At 44.1% G+C, this 19,858-nt stretch overlaps 1 protein-coding gene across 1 annotated transcript in view; it reads right to left on the reverse strand.

Annotated features, from left to right (window-relative positions):
* EHD4 (EH domain containing 4) overlaps positions 1–19,502 on the reverse strand; it is an 80,928-nt gene extending 61,426 nt beyond the window's left edge. The window contains exons 1-2 of the mRNA XM_038580145.1: positions 19,252–19,502; positions 14–190 (exon numbers count right to left, since the gene is read on the reverse strand). Of these exons, the coding sequence (XP_038436073.1) occupies positions 14–190; positions 19,252–19,487 (413 nt within the window). The 5' untranslated portion in view covers positions 19,488–19,502. The remainder of the gene's footprint in view (positions 1–13; positions 191–19,251) is intronic.
* Between the last annotated feature and the right edge of the window lie 356 nt (positions 19,503–19,858).

A 19,858-nucleotide genomic window follows, 5' to 3' on the forward strand; every position in this document is an offset into this window, starting at 1 on the left:
TGCTCGTGCTTACCGATTCAGAAAAGCATTTCCAAAGCGACTAAGCTTTCGAAATGGCTTTTTAGGATCCACAACTAATGCATTCCCTGGGGTGCTACCCTCAGTCTCTCCATACATCACAGCGATGAAGGAATCCGTGGTGGGCTCTGGACCAATCCTCATGCCTGGGAAATCTTGCTCCAGTAAGTATCTGGGAATGGGAAAAAGAAAAGAAACTTAGCAAGTTATCACAAAGCAAGAGGCCAGAAAGCTTTCTGGGACTACCAATTTTTAACATAAACATTTAAGAGCCTAGAAATATAAACACCAAGAAAAGGAGAATGGTTGGCATTTTACTCTCCTGCAAATGTTCAAAGCTTAAAATCTACAGACCTAAGCATGGTGCCCCCCACTCCCACCCTCGCCACCCTTTGAGGCCTAGTAACAGGTCAAGCATCTTGCAGACTTTCTGGATCTTCTGAAAAGGTACCTTTGCTTAGCACAATTCCTGATCTGGGCACCACAGATGCCATCCCAGGGAAGTGTACCCAGCCAGCTCCTGTGCAATCCTGCTGGAACCTACTCAGGCCCATCTCCTTTTGGGAAGTGTCCCCCCTCCCTCCAGGGTGCTGGGCACACCTGCTCTGTGGGCCCCGGGCACCTGGTGCCTGCAGCCATGATGGTGCTCACCAGGGGCACTGCACTTCTCTGTTTGTGGGCCCTCGCGGGCAGGCCCATGCCTACAGCCAGATGCATAGCCTCCCACATCCAGCACTGTGCCTGCCCACAGAGCGCACTCAATGTAGTGAATGTTAGAATGAACTACCTCTTCTCCTTCTCACCGGTGATTACTGAGGCCCGCACATCCTCCCTTGCACACTTTACAGCTCCCTCGGGTTCCTGGAGGTCATGGCCATGGAAGACCATCTCCAAAGAACTGAGCAGCAACAGAGGTTGCTATGGGGGGGTGGGGGCCAAAGGAGGTGGAGAGGTTCAGATTAGATACCACCAGGAATTAGATACTAGCTCTATGTGCAAATTGGAAAAAGATGCCCCTTCCTCCAGTTAGACCCAGCCCTGCACCGGGGTTTACAGCTTAGCAAGCTAGCTAGATTTTACCCCACACACACTCCCCTGCCCTGTGCCCTCGTGTAGTTTAACCTGCACCACTATGCACGTGGGACTAGCAAATGTCACTTAGGGTTCCTCTTCAGGGGGCTGAGGAAGCCAGTTGATATGGGACTGGCTCAGTGATATGGCTGGGGTGCGGCAAGGCAGCCAGAGGTGGAGCAGTGGGGAAAGTCTGCTTTCTGTGGTAAAGGGCTGAGCCCCTAACATAGCTCCTCTCCACCACCCCTCCCTCCACCAGCACTTTGTTCAGCTAAAGGCACTCAGAGCCCCTCCCTCCCCACCAAGATTTCCTTTCCAAGAAGGAACACACTTTCGTGTATTTATGCATATATGTGGTGGGAGGGGCAGGGCAAAGACTCCTCCCTCCTTCCTCTGCAGCCAAGGGGAACATGAAGAAAGGCATATTTTGGGATACGTTTCCCTCATTACCAAGGAGCAGGTGGAAATGCAACACCTTCACAGAATGCCTGACAGTGACTGGGAGCAGGTTCTGGAGGTGGGGAGCAATGAACAGAAATGCCTCTTTGAGGTCCCAGGTCCCAACCCTGCCAGGGGCTGAGCTTTCACCCTGGAAAAGAAGCTCAAGGGCAGAAATGTGCATAGTTCTCTGGCTTCCCATTCCTGCAGCTAACAACGGATTTGGTACCAAGCTATTTGTTTATTTCTAATATGTCCCGAACTGATCAAATTTCAGCCCTGAAATTTTATTTTGATAAAATCAAAATTTTGATTTTATTTTCTGGGACAGAAGGACCTGCACTATCAACTGTCCAACACAATTTTGCCATCTTTCTAAGAATAAGAAATTAGGCCATCCCTGACACCTATGTTTTCTATGCCAATGCAACTGAAAACTTAGCAGGCTGTATTCTGAATATTTAATGGATCTCATCACTAGTTTTAGTGTCATCCAAAGTTTCTACATTTCTCTGAAGTTGTGGAGCACCAGAATAGATGACATTTAAATAGGTCCCCTAAATTTTGAGGAAATGTGAAAAAAAAAAAAAACAAACCAATCAGCTAATAACACCCAGCATTTACCAAGTGCTCATTATTTCCCTGGAGCACAAAGCCCTCCACATGCACAACTATTCATGTATGTAATCCCCCTAATACTCTGAAGTGGGTGTAACATTATTCCCATTTTACAGGTGGGAAAACTGGGGCATCAGAGAGGCTAAGCAACTTGCCTGAGGTCATACAATAAGTATGCTTCAGTGGAAATGGAATGCAGGCAGTGGGACTCTAGGTCTTGCGCTGTCTCCAGGCAATGTTCTTTTTTTTTTTTTTTAAGATTTAATTTATTTATTAATGAGACACACAGAGAGAGGCAGAGACACAGGCAGAGGGAGAAGCAGACCTCCCCCAGCAGAGCCTGATATGGGACTCAATCCCTGGACCCCAGGATCACAACCTGAGCCAAAGGCAGACGCTCAACCACTGAGCCATCCAGGAGCCCCTCCAAACAATGTTTTAAACCTGGGTTTGAGCTGGTGGTTTGCTAAGAGATGAGGAGCACAAGGGGAGTTCATGGGCCTCATGCAGGGTGTGCCACTGGCCATAGACACCACAATCCTGTATCTCCTCAAAAGTGAGAAGAGCTCTCCCCACTGCCTTCCTGCATGGTTCTGGGGCTGCCCTAACAACAAGGGGACAGCTCTCTCCGTTTTCCCTAGAGAAAGCTGGGGAGAGAAGAAGCTACTTTTCAAAACATGTTCAAATTTAATTTTTAAAAAAATTCAAAATTTTTTCAGGTACTGAGTAGACTCGTAAATATCCTTGGAAGCAGAAATGTTCATGTTTACAAATTCTTATGAAATTCCACACAAATCTTAGAAATACTGGTAGAAGCCAGCAACAATAGCATCTCATGCTCTGTGAAACACCAACGCTTGTAGACTGAATGCAGAGTGCATGGATTTCATATACATCTATGAATTTAGGTGGTACAGCCACTTGCGGTCTCAAGTCTGAAACCATTCATCAGCAAAGCTAGAATTCAAGTCCACATCACATCCCTCCTGAGTCCACTTTGATTTTCATTCCCTGTGGCCTGGCTGATGCTATGCCAGGAGATCCAGGGTGCAGAAGGTGGACCACTGAGGAGCAGGGCCTGGGCTTGGAAGAACAGCAGTGTCACCAGGCTCCCTGCAGCACATGCAGTTCTCACGAAAGGGTTAGGTCCAAGTGCTGGTTTGAAACCTAACCGGCATTGTCCCATGGAATCAATGTTAACAGCAAGGGTTGGCTTGCAAGATAGCCTACAAAGGTCACACATGCCAATAAAACAGACAAACCAGAAAAGAACCATAGCACTACCTTTTGGGCAAAAACCCAGTATTGGGTACCACCTTGGGTGGCTCTCTGCAATCTTGCCCCTTCTCAGCACCTTCCCAGGCCTGGGCAGGAGGAGGACCCTTCTGCTCCAGGTGTTGGGAGGTGAGAATGGGGGCTCAGGCAGGGGCTGAGGGGCTTGTGGATGCGGTGGTTCAGCAGTGAGTCCCCAGCAGGGAAGTAACTCACATGTAAAGGTGTGTAAGCCAGGCCATCACTGCCAAGGAGAGCCCGAATTGCTTCTTAATGTTTATATAAATATATATAGGTTTATATAAAAGCACAACAAACACCACTAATTCTGGAATAACAGAGGTTTCAATGAAAAACCTAAAGTATGAAATTGTTTAAAGAGGAGCAGGTGTTTCTTATTTTCAAATTCATAATGTAATTGAAGCTAGAACTTCCTAGGTAGCAACCCTGCCAGACAGAACTTTAACAAATTATTTTTTAAGCATAGTTAAATAGGGACATCTGGGTGGCTCAGTGGTTGGGTGCTTCCTTTTGGCCCAGGGTGTGATCCTGGAGTCCCGGGATAGAGTCCCACATCAGGCTCCCCTGCATGGAGCCTGCCCCCCTCTCTCTCTCTGTCTCTCATGAATGAATGAATGAATGAATGAATGAATGAATAAATAAATAAATAAAATCTTAAAAAAAAGCATACTTAAATATATTTTGGTTTACATCTGACAAATAATTGTTCAAGTATGTTGCTAATGTGAATCAGTTTGAAGTAAAAGGTGCCTCTGAACTGTGACTTTGATAAATCACTCACTTCACTTTTGGGTCCTAGACATAGAAGAGAAGTAGAACTAGGAAGGGCTATCCTGTAGCTTGCTTACCTAGTTAATTTGCTTAGTAATACTTTCTCCCACAGTTAAAAGCCAAAATTTAGCGTTCAATTTCATTATCAAAGCAATACCAATGAAAGACATAATGTATTAACACTTTAAAGAGGTCATAACACCCAACTCTGGTAAGGGTGTAGTAAAATAAACACTCTGATATATATTATATATCAGTGGGAGAATCAGTTAGTATAACCTCACTGAAAAGCAGTTTGATACTTTGTGTTAAAAGCCTTTAAAATGGAGGTAGTTCTCTTTGAAATCGGTCCTTTGCAAAAATCCTAGATACGTGAAAAAGATTTTTGTGTGAAGATGTCCATTGCAGCATTATCCAGAACAGCAAAAAATTTAGAAAAAAAATTGTGTTCTCTTTCCCATGGCTCTACCATAATATAAAATGCACTTATTATATTTATGACGTATTTGCTGCCTCCACCTGGTAGGGTATATGCTGTAGGAACGCAGGGCTTTCATTCTCTTCCGTTCACTAATGCTTCCCACAAGCTTGGAACAATCTCTGGTACATGGTTGAGGTGCTCAATAAATACTTGTTGAAATAATGAGTGGATGAGTGATTACACTGGCCTCTGTACCACCTTTTCTTTTCTTTTTTTAAAGATTTTATTCGTGAGAGACACAGAGAGAGAGAGGCAGAGACATAGGCAGAGGGAGAAGCAGGAGCCCGATGCGGGACTCAATCCCAGGACCTCGGATCATGCCCTGAGCCGAAGCCAGATGCTCAACCACTGAGCCACCCAGGCCCTGTACCACCTTTTCAACAGGCCAAGGCCATTCCCACCTCGGGATTGCTTGGAAAGCCCTCCCCCAGATCCCTGCACAGTCACATGGCACTTCCTTGGGGAGCATCCTGACGCAGGAGCCTCTCCAGTCTGGTTCCCTGTCCCTCCCCCTCATTACCTATGCAGAGCACTTATCCAATAGCTGACACTTTCCTGTTGGCATGTCATTGTCCCAGGATATTAGGAGCACCTTGAGAGACAGGCCCTGGTCTGTCTGGCTCACGACTGTACCGTAGAATCCAACACAGCATCTGGCACATAGTAGGTGTGGAACCAGTGTCTGGGGACCGTCTGGCTTTCTCTGCGCCCTCATCCAGGTGGCCCTTTGGCCCTGGCCTCCCTCCCTCACTTTTCTGCCTCCTCATACCACCTCATCCCACCTCATGTGGGTCACTCTGGTCCTGTCCAGCTGCCTCCCAGCCTCCTTCTTCCCCATCTGCCCTGCAGGATGAGACTGTTTTTCTAAAGCTTTAATCAGACAGCCCTCACTAACCACCCAGTCCTTCCCAGATGACTTCCCTTCCGGGACCCCACGAGCACCCCTCTTCTGCCTTGCACTCTGGGATCTTGCTCCTCACCTATTGCAGGCCTTCTTTCCTCCTTGATTAGTCTCTTCCAGGCCTGAAATTCCTGCGCCTGACTTCCCTTACTTCATTCCCTCTGTCTGGTGGGGAATCATGTCTCATGATCTCTACCATCTAGCCTACCCGCTCTTTCAGTCACTTTACAAAGTGTCACCTCCTTTGGGCAGTCCTCCCTCCCTGAGCACTCCAGGACCTTTTTTTCTGACCACTTTCTGCTGTGGAGCTTCTCAGGAACACCCAGTATTAGTGCTGTCTGTGGGCCGATCTCCTCTTTTCTGATAGGTTGTCATTTCCTGCAGAGCACAATCCACACACGAGTCCCAAACTCTCTTAGGAATCATTTGGCTCAACCCCATGTCTTTACAGGTGAGGAGACTGAGGATTAGAGCAGGCAATCAAGGACTTGCTGGTCAGACTAACTACTGGCCATGCAAGGCTTGTATTTCCCAGGGCTCCTCTCTCTTGGCCCAAGGCTTTTGCTTTTACATCAAGCTCAGCCCTGTAGCTTTGGGGTCCCATGTAGCCCCCAGCTGCTGGTGTCTGCCCTAAGTAGGACCCGTTGGATACATGAGCTAATATATGATGTTCTAAGCTGACTGCCCAGAAAAGTTTTACATGGGGGGATGGGGAAATTCAGATACACTTAGGTCACACTGCCAGGTGGGCAGGCACTAAGGAACTAAGAAAAACCAGGACACAGAGTATCTGACGTGAACAAAGTGTGAAGAAAGTGACGAGGTTCAAAACCAGCAACCTTGAAAAGTCTGAGCAGATCCCAAGTTTCGACATACAAAAACGGGTCACCTATAGGCACCAGGCTGATCAACTGTGTTAAACTTGGCCGTACCAGAGGCTTTCCCAGAGCTACGAGTCCTGGAGAGTTTGTGGTGTTATCCGCAATAACAAGAATTCAAAGGACCAAGAGGCCACAGGAAGACTACAGAAGAGCATCGCCACAGTTTTGAGCCAAGAGCCCACTGCACAGGCATCCTGTGTGTTAGAAAGTGTTTCTGTCCCTGGCTCCACCTTGTTCTCCTTCTCCTGTGTTCTCAGAAAGGGCTGCCTCTTCCAGGGGTGACTGCTCTAAGCCATCAACGTAAAAAACAGATAGACATCTAGGATTTCAAGCAGCGGGGCAGAGGGATTGGTGGGGAGGATGGGAGACCCAATGTTTGCTTGTCCCTGTCTGCTGAAGGCCATGGCATTTCCTCGTCCAGGTGGACTTGCCCAGCCTCAGATCAGGGAGCTGACTGCATGCAAGGGTATATGTGGACAGTATCTTTTTTCTTCCGTTGCTTAGGCTAGAAAAAAACCTTTTTTTAACATCATAGCAAAAAATGTAGTTTGTGTTAAGAGGAAAAGAAAATCTTCAGGATGATGAAAAGTCCCTCAAAATACTTAAGCACCATCTTCTCAAAGATGAGCTTAAGGATGACCAAAAACAAACAAACAAGGTAGTCACTCAAGGATAGGCTTTCCGAAATTCCAGCTGCAAATGTTGTCTCTCCTGGTAGTCATCCATGCATTGTCTAGGTTCTGACTTGTGCTTGGAACAATGGAAAAGACATTAATTATTTTAGTAGCATAGTGGTCCTCCTATTCATGGAGGATTCATTCCAAGTGCCTTGGTGGATGCCTGAGCCCTCCACGCACAATATTTTTTCCTATACATACACACCTATGATAGGGTTTAATTGATAAATTAGGCACAGTAAGAGATTAACAAAAATAACTAATAAGATAGAACAATTAAAATATACCATCATAAAAATTATGTAATGTGGTCTTTCTCTTTCTCTCAAAGTATCTTGCTCTACTGTACTCACCCTTCTTGTGGTGACGTGAGATGATAAAATGCCTACGTGACAAGATGAGGTGAGGAAAATGACATAAGCATTGTGATGTAGCATTAGCTACTACTGACCTTCTGACCATATGTCAAAAGGAGAATCATCTACTTCTGGACTGCGGTTGATGGTAGGTAAGTGAAACCATGGAAGTAGAAGAGCGGATAAGGGACAACTACTGTATATCTGACGTTGTAGGATTTGTTATGTGCTGATGTCTTTATATGAATAAATCTATTTCATCCTAAGTACCTTATGGGGTTGGTACTATTTTTATCCCCATTTTACAAATGAAAAAAACTAAGGTTCACATAAATTAAGTGGTTTATTAGAACCTAAATGTCTTACCCATCCTGTGAGAACACTACCTGCCCTAAATCATAGCTTGAGAGGCTATCAGCCTGCAACAGAAGCGTTTACAGGAATGCATTCTGTGAATCATAACAAACATACAAATCTCAGACCTTTTAGTAGGTATTCAATAACTACATCAGCACTCTAAAAAGTAATATGGCACATATAATTCGGGATGTTTTATGAGCATTATTTTTCAATACTCAAGCCAAAATCTAGAGAAATGGCTTGTGTGATGATGAAATTTTTAGAAATGTTTGTGCATACATTGGCATCTGTGCATAGTTTGAAAGTTCAATTCATTGATATGGAGTAGGATATTTTTAAAAAGAGCATTTAACTATCTCAAACAGTCATTTTGTTCTTTTGAGCATTCGTTACTAAGGTTTTAAGTCATACAGATGTGAAAGAAATATATAAGGTACAACTTCTGAGTTCAGTGGAGAAGCAGTTATATTTCCTTATTTTAAAATCCAGGGCTAAGAGTTTAAATACACTTCATTTTAAAGTGTTGGCAAGCTTTACAGAATGTACTTTTTACTTCTAGTACTTGATCCACTATTTCACTAGGAGAGTGAATGAAAAGAAAGGGTTAGTCCTTCAACTGATTTGTGTTGAATCTAGAAATGATGTTTTAAATCAGTGTCCTTTGTTTATCCTTGTGTTTAATACCAAGAAATGTAAGTGGGAGAAGAATCGAACATTTGTTATCATTAAAGTCTTAGAAAATGGTCAAGAATATGTAATTATTTCTTAGCAAGTAAACACCACCACCACCACTACCCCTTCTGGACACCACTGAACAATAGATTATTATGAAACCACACTGTACAGTTTATAAGGCATTTTTAGAAAAGATTTTATTTATTTATTCATGACAGAGAGAGAGAGAGAGAGAGAGAGGCAGAGACACAGGCAGAGGGAGAAGCAGGCTCCACACGAAGAGCCCGATGTGGGACTCAATCCTATGACTCCGGGATCACACCCTGAGCCGAAGGCGGATGCTCAACCACTGAGCCACCCAGGTGTCCCTATAAGGCACTTCATACACGTTTTATCACTTTGCCCTCACTGTTGTTGGAGCAGACATTTTATCCCTGCTTAGGACAAGGTAAGCAGCTAGCACTAAACCACATTAGCACAGGAAAATGACTACTTTTAACATTTTGATCTATTTCCATCTGTCGTTCTGTGAAGATATTTTTTTTCTTTATAAAATTGGGATCAGAATGTTTAAATAATTTTGCATCTAGATTTTCCACCATTAGTTTTTCCTCAGGCCATCAGAAATTCTTTGAAAACAATTTTTAGTGGCTGCAGACTATTCTAAGATGAATATCTAATAACTTAGTTTGCTACTTCCTTACTCTTGGGCATTTAAATAGCTTCCCATTTCTTGCTCTTATAAATAATGTTGAGATAAATATCACAAATATCTCACTTTCTTTAAAATTTTAATCTTTGAGTTGCTGAAAAACTAAGGTCAAGCTTCACTTGCATTTTAAACTCAATGTCTTCCTTAAGTGTGAAACCTAACTTTTATTTTCATTTTTATTTTTCCCTTAGTTAAATCACAGACATGTTATGGCCATGGCTGCTTGTTCAAGTGACATCGTCTTTGAAACTGTTGTGCCTACTATGGAATCTACATTAGCCTATGGGATCAAGAAACTGGAATTTGCTGGATAAAGCCTTTTCACAGCTCTATTTTTCCAGCTATGAATGGCATTTAAATCACGCAGGGCTGAGATGTGCTTAGGGCACAGTGGTGTCTAACCTGTGCCAGTACCAAGAGCTGCTCCACTCTGCCTTCCATGCTATTCTGGAAGGAGGCCAGAAGAAAGAGAAAGGAAAGGAAGGAGATGAAAGGGGGAGGAAGTTCACTGGAATCATGGCAATATGCTTCCCAATTTTTTATAGCCCCATTAATTTCTCTAATCATTCATTTGCTCATGCAATGAAGATCTAATTAAGTGAGGACTTGTACTTTATGAACCAGACAACAGAATTTAGGTTGATCTGGGAACACTGGCAAGCGTCATGATAAGGCTACAGAACACATTTCCCCAAGTGCCTTAACTATAGGACCCTTTTTAAACATCTATTAACAATCTCCCAGAATTACCTTCCACAGAACACAGGTTAAAGGAAAAAGTAAAAAGGCATTTAATGAAGCTCGACATCTGTTCTAGTTTTTTCCAATGACATTCTTCTAAACTAGTAATAAAAAGATAATTTCTTAATGTGATTAATTTATAAAATATTAAACTAGTAGGTAACATATCTTAAAGTGAAATAACAAAAGCACTGTTGTCACAATTAAAAACTTGATGTAGATGATCACTTCCCAGTACAATCAAATACGAAGCAGAAGAGGAAACAAAGTGATCATGAATGTCATTGATATAGCTGTCTATCTAGAAAATCCAAAAGAATACTGAAAAGCTCTCAGAGTAACTTGAATCAAATGAGCAGATACAAAATGGAAATGCCTAAAAATCATTAGCTATCTCACATTCTCGCAATACCCATCTAGAAAATAAAAAGGAAAAATATCTGATTCACAAGAGTGAAGGATTATAAAATATCTAGGAAAAACATTAATATGAGTATATAGAACCTATGTAAGTAAATCAAACACCTTTCTCAGGTCTACAAGAGGTCTGAGTTAAAGCCATACTGTGTTCTGGAAAGAACAAATACCAAAATACAGTGCAATTCCAATATAAACAGATCCGAATGGTATTTTCTGAGAAGAATCTAATGAAGTAATTTTGAAGTTCCTCTGAAAGAATAACAGGAAATGATGATTGACAGTATTTGCAAAATAAAGAGAAGTGAGATCAGAAGGGTCTGTGTTACCACTGAATTAAAGAATGTTTTAAAGTAACAGTCCTTAAGAGAGTATGATGTGGGCATAAGAATCTACCAACAGAGCAATATGACAGGAGAGAAAGGTTCCAAAAGATTCTAATATTTAATAAGTTAGCATATGAAGAAGCCTCATGTGGTAGCGGAAAAAATAGGATTATTCAATAGTGCTAAAAAATAAAAAACAAAAAATGAATACTTTCAAAAGAGATTTTAAGTAGATTAAAGAGTTAACTATTTTATTTTATTTTTTAAATATTTATTTATTTATTTGGCGGGGGGGATGCAAAGGTGGAGAGCATAGGGAAAGGGAGAGAGAGAGAGAATTCCAAGTAGACTCCACACTGAGTGCACAGCCTGATTAGGGGCTCGATCTCATGACCCTGTGTTCATGACCTGAGCTGAAAATAAGAGTTGGATGCTCAACCTACTGCTCCATCCAGGTGCCCCCAAAAGTTAACTATTTTAAAGATTTTTTTAAACTTAAGGATTCCGTAATATTTAAGGATTTTCTAGAGGCATAAAAGACATCATCCAAGAGGAAAGAAATATTAAGAGTTGCTCACAAATATTAAATATATCTCCATGACAAAAAATTATCATAAAAATTAAAAAGGCAAACCTCAAACTGGAAAAATAATAATTATGACAAAAGACTGACAAACATTATTAAGCAAAATATTTAAACACCTACAACATAAAGACTAATATTCCAAATGAAAATTGGGACAAAGTTCACAGATAACTCACAAAGAAACAGATGACAGCTACATATTTTGTAAGTTCAACTTCACAGTAAAAGGGAAAAGAAAAGCAAATTAAAAGAAATTTTTTTCCTGCACACTTATGTTTTTAAATAATAATACATAGTTTTACTGACAGTTTGTGAAATCATGATCCTCATATTAGACTCTGTGGTAGGAATCTAATTTGGAATGACTTTTCTGAAAAGGAATATATGTATATATATATATTCAGGATAAAATATATGTTTTATTTTATATAAAATATATATACATATGTATGTATATATGTAATCAGCAATATACATAAACTTGAAAAATATTTATACCTTTTGATGCAGTAATTCATACTATTCTAAGGAAAAAAAGGAGACAAAGGTTTACAGCCAAGAATGTCCACTGCAATATTATAGATAACAGCATAAAATTAGAAACAATGTTCCAAGCTGCAGGGTAGACTAGGATACAGTCATGAAAGCCATTTCTGAAGATTACTTCATGACACAAGTTCATCATATCATATTAAATGAAAAAGGCTGTTTATTAAATTGCATTTTTTGCATAATTCCCAGTTTTGTAAGCATGACTTCTACGTCTTCATCTAGGTCATTCACTAAGAATGTGAACAGATGGAGCTTGGACCACATGTGATGGAAGGGCCACCAAAGCGAGCCTTTCTCTTCTGGGTTGAGGCCGACCCGCTTCGTGCTTAAAAGATTCAACTATCATGAACTTTCCTCTATCAATCGTTCCTAAATACTTCCTGGGGGAGGCTACCTAAGACTGACTCTGGGAGGTGGTTTATAAAAACCAAACCAAAACCAGATTTCTGAACTTCTCCCACAGAGATTCCGGTTCAGGAGGTCTGGGATTGAGGCCTTGAAATCTCTTTTCAGGCTCCCAGTGGTTCTGACCCACAGCCAGATCCAGGAACCATGGCTTTCTAGTTCATAATTTTCCAAGGTTTTGAAAAGTATACTGAAAGTCTTTTAGAAGTAAACTTCTAGATGTGAGTTAAAGAAGAGAATTTTATAATTAAAAAAAAAAAAACCCAAACCTATCTCCCCTTATACTTCTACTAATCCTGTGACATTACTCCCATCCATCAGGCAGGTGATGTAGTAAGTGGACAAGAGGCCGTCTTGCAGGGTCTCTCTGCGTGACTGTTGCCACCCACACGTGTACCACCTGGCCCTGGAGCCCCCAAACCCCTGCTCCGAGGCCTGCCTCTTAGGTTAAAAAGCTGCTGTCTACGGGCCCCTTCCATCCACATTTCCCCATTTCCCCAGAACGCCTGTCACCAGGACACAGTACCTCCCTTCAGTAACCAGCTGCTAAGAGTTTTCTATATTTGACGCTTCACCTCCCACTCATTCCTCAACCCACCGCCACCTGGCTTCCATCACCACCACTTACTGGCATGGCTCTTGCTGAGGTCATCCTGGCTCTTGATGGCTAATCCAATGGATCCATTTCAACCTTTTCCCCAGAAGTATCTGGCCCTGTTGACCATGCTCCCTCTTTCCCTGACTTTTGTGGGGGCTACCTGATGCCTCACCTATTTAGCAAATATTTTTCCTTTTTTGATAGCAGCACCCTGAGGAGCTACCACATGGCTTGGGGGCTGTCCACCCACTGCAAGCATGGGTATTCCATTCCCCTGGCTCAAGGAATTGGTTCAGGATGGGTAAACGGCCAAGGTCTAACTATTGACACTCAAACCTAAGACTTTTGCGGAAATGGTTGGGAAGAGGTTCTCTTTTTTCCCCACTGGGGTTGCTTAGCTGGCAGAAGGTGAGTCTGGAGTCAGAGATGGCCACCTGCCCATCCATGAGATGCAACTGCCTGAGAAGGAAGCCAACATGAGGGAAGGCAGCAGAGCTGAGAGACAGAGACCAGATGGCACACTGGGGGTCCTAGGCCAGGCCTCAAGCCAGGACACCCTGGTCTGATCAGGGTCTAATCATGAGATAATGTACCTTTCTCCTTAAGCCTTCTTCAGTTGAGTTTGTTACAACCAAAAGAGCCCTATGATGGCTCTAAATCACCATCCTCCTGTGACATTACTGCACCTCTCTGGTGACTTGTCCCTGGGTCTCCACAAGCTCGTCTTCCTCTCACTCCAGACCTGTATATCCAACCCCTTTTGGACTTTACACCTGAGTGTCTACTCAAACATGGGCTTAAATTTAAACTCATAACTATGCCCCCACTCTTCCTCTCTGTGTGTCCCTCATTTCAGTGGATAGCTCCACCACCCACCCAGTTATCCAAGAAACCTGGGCCTCATCATGACTTCTTGCCCTCATTTCCTGGTCTCATTTGGGCAGCTAATTCTGGCTCATTCCTCAGAGATCAGCTTTTAGGTTGTGTCATCAGGGAGGACTCTTCCACCCTCCAGACTGAAGGAATGGTCCCTCCTATGCCCCCATCCCACCCTGTGCTTCTAGGGTCACAGCTCCTGTCACCCAGAGCCCTACTGGCTTGTGGATTCTTATCCATATTCCCCATGAAACTCTAAGTTCTGGGATAGCCAGACCCTTCCCAGAAATCAATTATTATTTGAATAAACAGATGCTGGGGTATACTAGTATGATCTTATATTGCATATTACAGATAGTCCATTCTTCTGTAAAAATTAAGTATTTCAACATTTCAGAAAGATCTACAAAGGGCATGGTATTTGGCAGAGAAGACTATCATTTTCAGGGGCTCCAAGGCCAGGCTGACAGTGAGAACCACCCAACTGGGCCCACAGTGTTTTCTTAATGGGATTTTCTTTAATGGGCAAACCAGGCTGCTTCCTGGTGAGTACCCTCGCTTCTCGTCATTTTAATAACAGAGTCTATGGCTTACCAAAGGAATGAAGTGGAGCTTTGTTCTTTAATAGAATCCATTTCCCCCTTTTTTCTGAAAACTGGGACATTGGCCTGCTTCAAATTTTCTGATATTCCTCATATTCTCATCACTTCTTAAAAATCACCAGACAGCTCTTGGAGCACAAGTATAAGTTCTTGCTATCTGGCCCTGCCATCTACTCCCACCCTACACCCAGGTATTTACTGGGCCATGCCTGTGCAGCCCTTGGGGGGTTTCTCATACACCCTCCCACCTGGCTGGGGTCCCTTTCACATCTCTGGATTGTTTGCTTTTGAGAGAAAAGGAGAAAAGACGATGATACTAGCTGAGTAGTTCTGCTTCCTGGAAAGGCTACAGCAAGAGTCTGGAGCAGTGGGCCTATCACTTCCTGATTCTTTTTCTTGTTCTGCTCAAACCGGAAAAGGCCTTTTTCTTGGCTGAGGCAATTTCACCTTCCCAACCTGCTTACAAGCCTCTTTTTTTTTAAAGAGATTTTTTAAAAATTTTTATTTATTTATGATAGTCACAGAGAGAGAGAGGCAGAGACACAGGCAGAGGGAGAAGCAGGCTCCATGCACCGAGAGCCCGATGTGGGATTCAATCCCGGGTCTCCAGGATCGCGCCCTGGGCCAAAGGCAGGCGCCAAACCGCTGTGCCACCCAGGGATCCCTGCTTACAAGCTTCTTAATACTCCATACTGTCCATAAGCCTTGTTTCCACACTTGCATATGGAGCTTGTGTCCTCTTTCCCCCCATTTACACTATATTTAAATGATACTTAAAGTTTTATTATTTTTTTAAGGTTTTATTTATTTATTTATGAGAGACACAGAGAGAGGTAGAGACATAGGCAGAGGGAGAAGCAGGTGCTCGATGCGGGACTCAATCCCAGAACCTCAGGATCATGACCTGAGCCAAAGTCAGACACTCAACCACTGAGCCACCATCCCAATATTTAAAGTTTTAAAACATAATTACTTTATCAAGTATTTTATAGGAAAATATTATACTTTGATTTTACTAGCTTAATTTGAATGTCAGGAAGAATGAACATATTTATACATTGACGAGAATATACGGGGGGAAAATATAGGGATTGTGTGATAGCTATTTGTACTTCCCTTTCCTTTCTTCCTTCTTTTCTTTCTTTCTTTAAGATTTATTGATTTATTTTAGAGAGAAAGAAGGGAGAAAAAGGGAGGGAGAGAAATCCAACAGTGGGGAGGGACAGAGGGAGACAGAGAGTGAGCCTTAAGCAGACTCTACTCAGAGCAGAGCCTGCCACAGGGCTCGATCTCATGGCCTGAGATCACCACCTGAGCTGAAACCAACAGTCAGACACTTAACAGGTGCCCCTGTACTTCCTTTCTTCCTCAGCTATACTCCTTAGTTCCTTTTGTCCATGTGTTCTTTTGGCTTATTTCCATGATTTTTGGTTTGCCTTTTTTTCTGGCAATCCTTTTTATTTTAAATTATTGGATACAGATGCAGAAATTATCTGACTGGCACACTGCAGAATTATGGAAATTAAAGAAATCACAGGATGCTGAACTGTTGGAAGGCTGAATTGTTTTATATTTTGAATTGAGACAAAATTCATAAAACCTACCCTTTTAAAGGGTACACTTTTGTGGTTTTTAGTACTTTCACAAAGTCGTGCAACTGATACCTCTAGTAATTTCAGAACATTTTCATTATCCCCCAAAGAAACTCTGTACCCATTAGTAGTCCCTCTCTATTCCTTTTGCAATGTGGGTATCTAGTTGTCCATCACCATTTGTGGAAAAGAATGTCCTTTCCCCCATTGAATTGTGTTGGAACTCTTGGAAAACCAAGTTTACCAGACATATGGGTTTATTTCTGTACTCTTAATTCTATTCTGTCTTTATGTCTATTCTTATGCTACTATCACACTGTCTGGTTTATTGTAGCTTTGTACCAAGCTTTGAAATTAGAAAGTAGGAGAACTCCAGTTTTGTTCTCTTTCAAGACAGTCTTGGCTATTCTAGATCCCTCACGTTTCCAAGGGAATATTAGAATCAGCTTGCCAGGCAGACTGGGTGGCTCAGCGGTTTAGTGCTGCCTTCAGCCCAGGGCCTGATCCTGGGGATCCAGGATCGAGTCCCACGTCGGGCTCCCTGCATGAAGCCTGCTTCTCCCTCTGCCTGTGTCTCTGCCCCTCTCTCTCTCTTTCTGTGTCTCTCATAAATAAATAAATAAATAAATAAATAAATAAAATAAATAAATAAATAAATAAATAAATATTTTAAAAAGTATGCAGTGTATACAAAAGGCCTTGCTGACTGGCTTTAGAATGAGAGAAGTTTCCTTCCTATCAGTGCAGACTGTTACCAGTGACCTCTTGGTATAAACAAGAAGCCAGGTGGATGGGAATCTTTGACTATGTAAGTCACCCCATAGCCAAGTATGAACTTCTAGTGCTCAGTGCCTAGAAACAAACAACCAAGGCACCAACCAGCTTCAGAGAAATGCAGGCAGAATCCAGGATGGCCAGCAACCTGGGCTAACTCCACTGCTTTCAGTTTCAGGGCAGGCTCTAGAGGGTAGCTGCCTTTTTGTTTGGGGCTTCTTTCCTCTTAGGAATTAAGTCTGTTCCTCCCAGCTCCACTCTGAAACCAAACTCCGGTCTCTGGCGGCTCACCAAGCTTCCTGTCCACCTTGATTTCCTTCTAACCTAACAGGTCCACTTTGTGCCCACTGTCTAAGGACAAAATCACTTAGGCCAGGGAAGGTCTCAAGGGCAAGTGACTTCTTGGTAAGGAGACTACTCCCTCACCCTGAGGTTGCCCATGGCTCCAGTGCCTACCGAGAAATGGTCCATTTGGATAAAGATGCCAGGAGTCAAATCTCAGTATCTTTTTTAAAAGTATGCCTAGCCATTCCACAAAGCTGCCCACAAATGATAAAAAAGGGAGAAGAGTGAGGCTATGTGAGCAGAGATGGCCACATCACATCCAGGTGGGTACAGCAGCAACAACACTCCTTAATCACACATAGCACAGTAAAGCCCTGTGGCAAAGACAGACAGGAGGAACAGCCCAAGGGACTATGAGCATGCCCCTGCTAATGTCTGCAGTGATTATAATTATGACAATGCCTGGGCGGCTCAGTCAGTTGAGTGACTGCCTTGGGCTTGGATCATGATAGAGCCCAATGTTGGGCTCCCTGCTCAGTGAGGAGCCTGCATCTCCCTCTCCCTCTGGCATCGACCCTCCCCAGTTTGTGCACTTTCAAATAAATAAACAAAATTAAAAATAAACAAATAAATATGACAATGCCTGCTTCTTATCCTTTATCTGTGTATTTCAAAAGGCCCACCTCCCACTCTTGTACCACTTGGTCACAATACTCCATTATCCCATGTACTTAAAAACTGGTTATTACTGAGACCTTAAAGGTACTGTCATTTTTCAAGGTAACAGTTACTGTAACATTTCTATGATTTGAGTGTCTGGAGTAATATATTTAATACTTTTTTCACCTAATTAATAAGCACCAAATCAGTCAATTTAAAAATTAAATTATTTCTCTCAGTCTTCCTTCACATTCACTTCACTATCTGGAACTATATTTCAATCTAGTGTGTTTGCTTTGCTGAATTCATTCATAGTGTATCTGCACGTCTGAATTGAACACATTTCCTGTAGTGACAACTACTCTATTTGTAGGAACTATTTAGGTCACTAGGATGGAGAAAAGGAGGACGCTGCTTAATAGAAATGGCATATATCCAAATATAGATGCAGTTTTCTGAACACCTGTTGAACATCAATGATGAAGAGATCGTTACAATTTCCCAAGCCTTAGACCAAAACCTTTAATGATTAGTCACTTTAAGTGACACAGGGTTTAAACCCAGGAAAATAAGTTTCCTAACGAAAGAAAGTGAGTCTTCCAAGTGCCTTACTTCTGCTTTAGAAAAGGAACAGGGTTTCTTCAAAAAGCATTTTGTTTCAATGTAAATTATTTCCCAACAAAAATCACTTCAGAGGAAACCATATGATTTGAACCCTAGTAAATGCACAGTAATTGTTTGCTTTTGGAGACAGAGGAAGCCTGACAAATATTTTCAGTTGTCAAGGGAGGAGGGAATGACCCACCTAAGAAATGGAAACTAACGGACAGTAATATGACACTCCCCCTTAGTTCCACGGGGCGCCGGCTGGGGCTGCAACACAGTTAAACTTCCTACGGCCTTTCCATATAAAGGCGGGGCTGTGCAAGAGCAGAATAAAAGCGGCCTCTTACCGGCTCCCCCCAGCACTGTGCTGGGGGTGGCGTACGAGGACCTACCTCGAGGGAAGGGAGCACTGGAAACACCCTCTACTGTTGACATTCATTCATTCATTCATTCATTCATTCATTCAATAAATAGTTATGCGCTCGGGGCTTAATTCTCCAACTGTGACTCAATAGCCCATTCGGATCCCACACACCTCCGTCCCCATTTCCAGCCCTAGGCCTCACTCGCTCATCAAGAAGATGCTTATTATAGCCTCCCTCTTCCTCCCTCCCTTCCCCGGGTCCCCAGGCCAGGGTGACAGGACAAACCCAGTCGGAAGAGCCCTTCGCCAAGAGCAAAGAAGGAGGGCTCCGAGTACACGGAGACAGGGCTCCGGAGACCTGCCTGCCAGCGTCGGGAGGGCCAGCCCCTCCTAGGGCTTGCCGCGCCCCGGGGCGAGGCTGCGGGCTCCCGGCGCTGGGACCCGACGACCTGAGGTCACGCCGGTGCTGGAGGGGGAAACAGCCGCGAGGGGATCCCGCACGGGGGCGGGGGTGGGGAGCGGGGCGGCGGGAGGCTGGCGAGAGCCCACGCACGCTTGGGGAGGGCCGCCTCCACCCAGGTGGTGCGAGCAGGGTCCCTGGCGGGGGCGGGTTACCTGATGAAGGTGGTCTTGCCCGTGCTGTACTGGCCCACCAGCAGGATCATGGGCTTGTTCTCGAAGTCGGCGTCCTCCAGCGCCGGCGAGTGGAACTCGTGGAAGCGGTACGCCTCCTCCAGCGGCAGCACCTTGCGCAGGTAGAGCGAGCGCAGGCCGCCGGTCACCGTCTGCACCGCGTCCGCGCCGCCCGCGCGCTCGCGCCCGCCCGCCTGCCGCCCCATCCAGCTGAACATCCTGCAGCCGGGCCGCGCTCGGCGCCCGCCCCCTCCGGTCGGCCCCGCGGTCAGACCCCGCGGTCAGACCCCGCTCCGGGTTCGGCCCTCCCCGGCTCGCACTGAGCAGTCCCGGCCGCACTCGCCGCCGCCCGAGCTGGCCCCGCCTCGCGCCGTCGCAGCCAATCGCTGGGCGCCACGTCACGGCAGCTCGTTCACTATTCAGAAGGCTCGCTCAAGTCCTTCCTCATTGGGCCGCGGCCAGCGCGGGTGGTGGCGTCAGCCAATGGAGAGGAGGTTCTTAATGAATTATTGATGACGGAGTCTCTCCGCGGGACGGGGCGGGGGAAAGGGTGTCTCCCGAGCGTGGCTCCGCCGGGTCACCCGAGGGG

This window comes from Canis lupus, chromosome 30 (genome assembly GCF_011100685.1).
Source record: "Canis lupus familiaris isolate Mischka breed German Shepherd chromosome 30, alternate assembly UU_Cfam_GSD_1.0, whole genome shotgun sequence".
NCBI classification, from domain to species: domain Eukaryota; kingdom Metazoa; phylum Chordata; class Mammalia; order Carnivora; family Canidae; genus Canis; species Canis lupus.